Source organism: Cebus imitator, unplaced genomic scaffold (assembly GCF_001604975.1).
Source record: "Cebus imitator isolate Cc_AM_T3 unplaced genomic scaffold, Cebus_imitator-1.0 Scaffold36, whole genome shotgun sequence".
Classification (NCBI taxonomy): domain Eukaryota; kingdom Metazoa; phylum Chordata; class Mammalia; order Primates; family Cebidae; genus Cebus; species Cebus imitator.
The window spans coordinates 3108537-3117499 of NW_016107351.1; the positions used below are offsets into that span (position 1 = coordinate 3108537).

The 8963-nt window shown below is 60.9% G+C and overlaps 1 protein-coding gene across 2 annotated transcripts in view; it reads right to left on the reverse strand.

Moving 5' to 3' along the window:
• GAA (alpha glucosidase) overlaps positions 1 to 8963 on the reverse strand; it is a 22116-nt gene that overhangs the window by 7282 nt on the left and 5871 nt on the right. Inside the window, exons 4-15 of one of the 2 annotated variants that reach the window (XM_017524945.2) lie at positions 7272 to 7437; positions 7102 to 7198; positions 6590 to 6709; positions 6392 to 6510; positions 6177 to 6308; positions 5057 to 5167; positions 4126 to 4239; positions 3941 to 4025; positions 2900 to 3017; positions 2286 to 2419; positions 2011 to 2162; positions 1678 to 1826 (exon numbers count right to left, since the gene is read on the reverse strand). In XM_017524945.2, coding sequence (XP_017380434.1) covers positions 1678 to 1826; positions 2011 to 2162; positions 2286 to 2419; positions 2900 to 3017; positions 3941 to 4025; positions 4126 to 4239; positions 5057 to 5167; positions 6177 to 6308; positions 6392 to 6510; positions 6590 to 6709; positions 7102 to 7198; positions 7272 to 7437 — 1497 coding nt within the window. The remainder of the gene's footprint in view (positions 1 to 1677; positions 1827 to 2010; positions 2163 to 2285; positions 2420 to 2899; positions 3018 to 3940; positions 4026 to 4125; positions 4240 to 5056; positions 5168 to 6176; positions 6309 to 6391; positions 6511 to 6589; positions 6710 to 7101; positions 7199 to 7271; positions 7438 to 8963) is intronic. The other variant, XM_017524947.2, reaches the window with a different exon arrangement.

Genomic DNA, 8963 nt, shown 5'->3' on the forward strand with positions numbered 1-8963 from the left:
TGACCAGGATGGTCTCGATCTCTTGACCTCGTGATCCACCCGCCTCGGCCTCCCAAAGTGCTGGGGTTACAGGCTTGAGCCACCGCGCCCGGCCCAAGGCAGTCTTAAATCTGTGTGGATGGGCTCATAATGGATACAGCTGTATAACAGCACAGAACGAGCGGCAATGGGAACTACATAGAAGCACAACTTTTTATGCGATTGAAAGCAAGTTGGCATCAGTTCTAAGTAGGCTAAAATTCAGATGGTGATTGTAACCCTAGGGGAAGCACTAAAAAAACCCCAAACTTAAAGGAAATAGTGAAAGAAATGACAAGGTAATAAAATAGTAATTAAAACACAAACTGCGTTTCTTGGATTTCTTGAAGAATGCGTGGACACCATTCATATCTCCTCTTTTGCAAACAGCATTTCTGCAATTTGGTTCTCAGGCTTGGTCTTACCCATGTATGAGTTATCTATCTATGGGGAAGAGTGGCTATTTGCCATTTGTTGACAATGGCTTCTCCGCTGTTACAATCTATGTTCAGAGCAGATTTAATTTTTTTGTGTTTATATTCAGAGATTTACATTTTTTTTTTCTGCTGTGGTCAAATAAAGTTTACCTTCTTTTTTTCTAAATGAAACCTCTTTCCCTTTCTTTTTGCTTTAATACTTAGCCCTCTGCCTCCACAGCGTAGGCACACATTCACTTCTCTTTTTCCTGTGGAGTCTTCCACAGCTTGATTTTTTGTTTTTTATTTGAGACAGTCACATGGGCTGAAGTGCAGTGGTGTAATCTCTGCCTCCTGGGTTCAAGTGATTTTCCTGCCTCAGCCTCCTGAGTAGCTGGGATTAAAGGCACCCACCACCACACCTGGTTTTTTTTTTTTTTTTTTTTTTTTTTTTTGAGATGGAGTCTTTCTCTGTAACCCAGGCTGGAGTGCAATGGTGCAATCTTGGCTCACTGCAACCTCCACCTCCCAGGTTCAAGCAATTCTCCTGCCTCAGCCTCCTGAGTAGCTGGGATTACAGGCATGCACCACCATGCCCAGCCAATTTGTGTATTTTTAGTAGCGATGGGGTTTCACTATTATGTTGGCCAGGCTGGTCTCGAATTCCTGACCATGTGATCTACCCGCCTCGGCCTCCCAAAGGGCTGGGATTACAGGCGTGGGCAACCACACCTGGCCATCACTGCTGGATTTTTGACATTGGCTATTTAATCTACCTGGAACTTACATTTCAATATTATGAGAGAAAAATCAATCAACTTCTGCACATAGTTAACTAACCACCTTACTCTCTGGGAATCCTCCCTCAGCCCACTGAGGTGAGGGGCTGTTGGGACCTGCTCTGTGCACTGTCGGCTATCTGGGGATATCACTGGGTTTCTCTTGCTGCCCGTCTCCCTTCAGCCAGGCCGAGAGGGTTTTGCCAATCACTTTACTGCTCGGCCTGATTGTACTCAGTGTTCTTCGTCCTGGGTCTTTCCATTGCTCCATGGGATCTAAGGGGGGAACTAGGGGTGCAGGGGCACCTCGGGAGGGAGGGCCAGGCCACGGCCTTGTCTCACTCAGCGGCAACCTGCCTGGTCTTGGGAAACGCAGCCCGCAGCAGGACAGCGCTGCCGGGGTGTTAGTTACGTGCCCTCCATGGGGGCACACATGGACCAGGGCCCCTGCCCAGGTGACTCACTCCAGGAAGAGGGGCCGGGCCACGGTCTCCCCGCCGACGTGCGCCAGGTGGAACAGCGTGTAGAGGTGGGGGAGGAGTGCGTAGCGCAGGACCAGGGCCTTCCTCATGGCCTGCTGGGCTGGCTCGCTGAACCTGTACGGCTCCTGGGGCTGTAGGGCAGGCGTGGGTGAAGGAAGTGCTTGGGCCCTGGGGCCACTGGCCCCTGGAGTCCCCACCTCCAGAGACCTGCACTCCGTAGCCACCCAGCATGGGCGCTTCTCCAGCAGGGGTGGGATTCCCAGGGGAGAGTCTTGGGTGGGTGGGATCCCCACCTGCCCCGCTGCCCCGCCCTACCAGATTGAGCAGGCCGTTGTGGTTCCGCATGAAGGGGTAGAAGGCGCCCAGCTGGGTCCAGCGCACGCACAGCTCCTCCGACGTGTTGCCCAGGAAGCCGCAGATGTCTGCCCCGACCAGGGGCACCCCCAGCAGGTTAAACTGCAGGATTTCTGGGAGGGCAGAGTCGGGCTGGGCTCAGGCTGCTGCAGCAGTGCCAGCTCAGCCCCATCTGCTGAGTGGGCCGGGGGCCCCGGCTCCTCTCTTCTGAGCAGCCCCTCCTGGTAGGGGCTCACCTGACACGGAGGAGGCCAGCTGCTCCCAGGAGCTCCACACGTCCCCGGTCCAGTGGCCGGCGTATCGGCCATGGCCCGCAAAGGTCGAGCGGGAGATCACAAACGGGCGTGCCCCCCGAGCCTTCACCAGTGCCCTGGGGGGTGGAGGGACACCATGAGGGCTGTGTGGAGCGGGGTCACCCAGGAACCCTGTCACCAGCAGGGCAGAACTGGGAGCAAGGGGCTGTCTGGGATGAGGCAGAGGCCAGGGAGGAGGAAAGCAAGGCCACTGCCCACGTCTGCTGGGCACAGTCGGCTCTGTCCAGGCCATCTTATGCCTTCAGGCGAGCCGGGACCCCCAGAGCCTCACAGGAGTCATAAGATTCCCACAGATACAGACTCCCTGTCAGCACCCAGGGTCCTTCCTAGGCAAGCCCCAGGCATGTAGTGGGAAGGAGCCTCCAGCTTCAGGCTGGGGTGCAGGCAGGGGGTGGGGACAACACTCAGGCCACTGGCAGGCCGCAGGTGGGTGGCCTGGGCCTCCTCTTCTCCTCCTCCCGGAGGCCCTGCAGAGGCCCGGACCCTGCGGGACAGGCTGTGCGGCAGAGCCCAGTGGGGTGGGACAGGGCCCTCACCTGTGGGAGGCGATGGCTTCAGTCAGGCCGTACAGGTTGTGCAGGTTGTAGTGTGTGGAGAGGAACTGGCGGCTGGAGGCACAGATGGTGGCCGCCTGGAGGGCGCCCCCAACCACCCCTGGAAGAGGTGGGGCTGCTTTCTAGGGAGCTTCCTCCTGGTAGGCTCCAAGGAGCCCTCCTTGCCCCCCACATCCCGGGAGTCCCCAGGGAGGTTGCTGGCTCTTCAGGCTGGCCCTGGAGGTGCACCTGCAGCTGCTCCCGATGCCCCTGTGGCGCTGGTGTTGTCCTGGGAACCTGGGCACATCCTGTACCACCTCCTCGGCTCCCAAGACAGGGCCAGGTGGGTGCTGGGCTCTGCAGACACCCTGACTTCACATCCACCATCTCTTGGCCCATTTCAAGCATTCCCCTGCCTGTTTACCTAAGCCCCAAACCCCACTCTCTGACTGATTCTTTGCTTGGCCAAGCTACAGCCTCAGGACCCGTAACCTTCTCCCAGGCCCATCTGTGTGCTTCCCTGTAAAACCCAGTTTCTGCCGTTCCTGCGAGGTCGGTTTAGCAAGAAGCCCCCACCATCCCTTAGGTGATGTCTGGTTACCCTGGCCTGCCTTCGGTTTAGCCAGAATCCCCCTGACCCCCACGCTTCCTCTTAGTAACTCCCCGCTCTGACCCCCACCCTGCTCCCTGGCTGGAACTCCACGTGGCCGGGCTGCACTCGAGTTGGGTCTGACCTCTCCCCACAGCAGGCCCCCGCGCCTACTGAGACAGCCCCGAGTGAAGTCGGCCTCACTGCTCTGGCAAGCACCCTGGGCGGCGTCTCCTTCTGCAGGGCCTGTGCCTCTGCCCCCACCCTGTCTGCACTGCGTGGCTCGGTCTCCCGGCCTAAGCCTTACTTCTGGAGTTCCCCTCCCGCCCCTTTCCTAGCTGGCCCATCTGCTTCTCAGAGATGAGGGCGCCGAGTCTCCCAGGCCAGGCAAGGGGGTCTCTGATTTGAGGCACTAAGTCCCCAGAGGGCAACCCAGGGCAGGTGGCGGGGCTGACCAGGCACGTAGGGTGGGTTTTCCAGCTCATTGCTGGGGCAGCCGTCCTCAGAGCCCCGGATGAAGTTGGAAGGCTCGTTCATGTCCTGCAAGAGAAGCCCTGCTGCTGGGTGACTCTGCCCAGAGTGAGGAGGGCGGGACAGTCCCAGAGGCCACAGGGACGCTCGGGAGCGGGGCCACACTTACAATCCACATGCCGTCGAAGGGCACCTGGTCATGGAACTCAACCACCATGTCCTCCCACCAGGCCAGGGCCTCGGGGTTGGTGAAGTCGGGGAAGGCAGTGGACCCGGGCCACACCTGGACAACGAGAGGCCAGAGCGGGGAGACCCGGCCCAGCCAGGGCCTGCACTAAGCCCCCCGAGTCTCAGCCCGAGCGGAGGGGCAGCCTCACCCTTACTGGATGCCCAAATTTGCAAACCCGAGAGAGCTACACCCTGGGGGTCAATGAGCAGCTCTTCTTCCACAAGGCACTGATGCCAGGCCGAGTGGCCTCAGCCCTCAAGATGATGGGCCACCCCCAACACATCCGCCCAAGGGCTGGGCTGCAGAACCAGAGAGCGTAAGGGAGAAGGGCAGTGGAGGGGACCCCATGCAAGCCCTGCCACAGAGTCTCACACATCTGCACTGCGCCCTCCCTGCCACGGACTCTCACACGTCCGCACCGCGCCCTCCCTGCCACGGAGTCTCACACATCTGCACCGCGCCCTCCCTAGCCGCTCCCTCAGTGGGGTACCTGCCCTAGGTCCTGAGCACCCTCTGGAGTGGGTGGGGGTTGCCATTCCATGGAGCTCCCCACAGGTATACCCGAGGAATGGCCAGGAGGCCCCTGGGGGGCTGGGAGGACAAGGAGACCCTGAGGCCTCACTGAGGGTCTGGGGAGCTTGTGCCTGGGCTGGGCCCGGCTGCCATGTGGTCAAAGGCCTGCTGCGGGAAGAGCTCACAGTGGCATTCTTTGCAGGAGCCGCCGTTGTCATGAGCCACTGTGACCCCCTCCTCTCAGCTGTCCCACGGGGTGTGATGGCTCCTCAAATCCCACGCTTTTCCTGAGCAGCTGCCCGCACCCGTGAGCCAGAGGCCTCTGCTTTCTAACCCCGTCCCCGGACGCCCACGTTACCTTCCCAATCAGCGGCTGGCCGGTCTCGTTGGTGATGAAAACCCCCCTCCGCAGACCCTCGTCATAGGGTCTGTAGCTTCCGGCGGGGCCCGAGCTGCTGATGGCAGGATCCTGGGAAGAGGGAGACCTGTCAAGGGGGGGTAGCCAGAGCCCTGGCGCCAGCCACTGGGAAAACGCAGTGAGAGGACGAGGCAGGGGGTGGCGCCGTGTGTGTGCACAGCGTGGCCCTGTGTGCCTGCACACGCCTGCCTGGAGAGGAGCCAGGGCCAGGGAATCAGGACCAGCCGGCTGCTGAGGGGTATGTGAGAATGGACGCTCTGCCTTTTCTTTAAACCTTTCGAGTTTCACAACAGTGCTACAATAATTGCTTTTCTTTTATAATTAAAAAAATGTGGAAAAGAAAACGTCTGTGCTTCCACTCCCGCTCATAGGGGCTACTAATGCTGCCCGCAGAGGGCAGGATGGAGATGGGCAGCGTCAGGCGGCACGCCCCACACCCCTTGTCTGCGCTTCCTCTGCTGAAGCCGGTCTTCCTGGCAGGAGCTGCCGGGTCTTTTCGGCCGGCCCTGCCTCCCACTGCCTCCTCTGGCCGCGTGCCAGGCACCGCACTCGGGCTGGACCAGCCCCCAAACTGCATCCTTCTGGCTGTGGGACTGGCCCCGGGAAAGGCCTGTCTTTGTGCTGGGTGACTCAGAGTCCTGCCCTGGGACTTTTCTATGGGAGCAGGAGGGCTGGAAGCTGGAAGCCGCCCTCGCTCACACCATCCTTTCTGGGGGTTCAGAGCCAGCCTGAAGGAGAGGCGGGGCCAGGGGCACGTGAGCCTCCACGGCTCCAGCGAGACCCACGCCCAGGCCCTCCACTTTCCAGGACCATGAGGCATCAGCTTATCGTGCCCCTGGCCTTTTGCTTTGCAGCAGTTCGAGTAGCCTACACGCGACAGAACCGAGTCACACCCGGGCGTTTCCAGGCACCGCAAACCCGCCCTCCCTGGACTGCAGGGGCCAAGCCTGCAAGAAACATCCTTGGCAGCCACACAGGCACGAGGATGACGCCACCCAGAGGAGGAGCCACTGGGCACGAGGGGAGCCCCTTCCCAAACACCCAGTGCGGGGGCACACACCACGAGCATCACATAGCGCCGGCCGCCCTCATGCAGCTCCCGCACCATGGCCGGGAAGTCGAGGAAGGCGTCCTTGTTGAACGTGAAGTCCCTCCGGCCGTCCATGTAGTCCAGGTCGTTCCATTGCACGTCCTGCAGCCACGACATGGGGCCAGCTGCTGGGGCCCGAGGAGACACGCCCCGGCCAGCCCCTCCCGCCCACCACGCCAACTCACCAGGGGGAAGTGGGCCCTGGTCATGTTCTCCACCACCTGTCGGGTGATGGCAGTGGAGGAATAGCCCCAGCGGCACAGGTGGAAGCCCAGGCCCCAGTATGGCGGCATGAACGGGTATCCTGCAGGCCAACGCCGATGCCATGAGTGGGTGGGGAGGGAGCTTGGGGGTGCGGGCCGTGGCCAGGGAGCAGGCCCTACCCACAACGTCCAGGTACTGCCGCACCACGCTCTTCGGCTCCGGGCCCAGGAAGATGTAGACGTCCAGGATCCCACCTGTGGACCTCCAGCTGAGGGCGGGGCTCGGCTGCAGGACCACGTCTGGAAGGGAAGCAGCTCTGGGATGTGGGGAGATACCTCACCCCAAGGGCCCTGCACCCCATGGAAGGGCCAAACACAGGTGGAGAGCGAGGCTCATCTCCCCATGGGGAGCTCAGAGTGGCCTGGGGAAGCCGTGCTAAGCCTGACTCAGAAGGAACCTGGCGCAGGACGGAAAGTGACCCCAGCCCACCACCTCCGGGCAGGGCCCCAGCACCCTCCTTAGGAGCACGGAAGGCCAGAGCTGGGAGAGGCGCCAGCCCGTGGGACTCATTTCTCAGAAGAGAACAGGAGGCCCAGCACCGTGCTCAGGTCCCCTGACACAGACCTCCAGTCTCTGGGGCGGCCAGCATGGAGGAGACCCTGGCCTAGGTGCTGGGCAGTGGGCGGCTTACCCATGGCATTGCTGTTCAACAGGAACACCCCGTGTGCTGACCCGCCGTCCTCCAGCACCAGGTAGAAAGGGTGAGACCCGTAGAGGTTTGCACCTGGCTGGGACATGCAGAAGGCGCGTCATCCCCTGCTCTCCCTGGCCCTGCGTCCCGCCTATTGCCCGCTGCTGTACCGTGGGTGCGAGGTCCCGGTTCCACAGGGTGATCTTGGTCCAGCTGGTGCTGAGCATCAGGGGACTGAGGTGCTCGGCGAGGCCTGTGATGTACCGCGAGGGCAGCGAGGTGGACAGCTGCAGGAACTGGTCCGCGAAGAACAGCGGTGCCACCGTCGTGTTCAGCCTGCAGGGCAGAGGCCAGACGGGTTTGCTCGCACCTGAGGGGCCAGAAAGCCCGAGAGCCCCCAGAGAGCACCGCTGGGCCCTGGGAGGGCAGGGTGGCCTGGCCAGCCCTGAGGCTCATGACCCTGGGACAGGTGGCCATGCCAGGCCCTGTAGCCCTTGGCACCGTGGTGCCAGCGTGACAAACACTGAGGGTGCATCAGAGGAGGCGCGCTGTCTGGCTGTGCCCACACCACCCATGGCCCCTGAGGCGCTGACCTCCAGGAAATGGCCGGCACCAGAACTGGCACACATGGCTGTCCCAGGAACCCTGACCAGAAGCAGGGCTGGGCAGGGGCTGAACAGAACCTTTCCAAAGCTGGCCAAAGTCCTCCCAGATCCCGGCCCAGCCATGCCCCAGAGGGGCCCCGGGGGTTTGCCGGGGGTCAAGTGCAAGGCAAACTGCACCTCCAAGGAGTGAAAGCCACAGATGAGCCCCGTCCACAGTGTCCACAGGAAGCCGTGCGCGCTGTTAACACATCACAGTTCATTTCATAGGACATGCTCACGCCGCGCCCACCCTCCCCGGGCAAGACACTGGTGCGTTCAAGGCGGAAATCTGGTAAGATGCCTGTTTGCTGTTTGTTTTTTGAGACAGGGTCTCACTCTGTCACCAAGGCTAAAGTGCAGTGGCAAAATTATGGCTCACTGCAACCGCGAACCTCCGGGCTCAAGGGATCCTCCCACCTCAGCCTCCTGGGTAGCTGGGACCACAGGCACATGTGCTACAACTCCTGGCTAATATTTTAATTTTTTTGTAGAGATGGGGTCTTGCTATATTGTCTAGGCTGGTCTTGAACTCCTGGGCTCAAGCAATCCTCCCGCCTTGGGCTCCCAAAGTGCTGGAACTGCAGACATGAACCACCACCTAGCATGGTAAGTCGCTTTGACAACCTTCTCTTGGGTCTCTCAGAGGTCAGCTCAGAGAGGTCACCCTGCCCACCCCCGCCCCCCCCATCTGCATGGCTGGCTTCCAGAGAGGCCACCCTGCCCCGCCATGTCTGCACAGCTGGCTTCTAGAGAGGCAGCCCTGCCCCCCATGTCTGCACAGCTGGCTTCTAGAGAGGCCATCCTGCCACCATGTCTGCACAGCTGTCTTCTAGAGAGGCAGCCCTGCCCCCCATGTCTGCACAGCTGGCTTCTAGAGAGGCCAGCCCTGCCCCCCATGTCTGCACAGCTGTCTTCTAGAGAGGCCATCCCTGCTNTGCACAGCTGTCTTCTAGAGAGGCCATCCCTGCTGCCCTGTCTGCACAGCTGGCTTCTAGAGAGGCCAGCCCTGCCCCCCATGTCTGCACAGCTGGCTTCTAGAGAGGCCATCCTGCCGCCATGTCTGCACAGCTGTCTTCTAGAGAGGCCATCTCTGCCCCCCATGTCTGCACAGCTGGCTTCTAGAGAGGCAGCCCTGCCCCCCATGTCTGCACAGCTGGCTTCTAGAGAGGCCATCCCTGCCCCGCCATGTCTGCACAGCTGTCTTCTAGAGAGGCCATC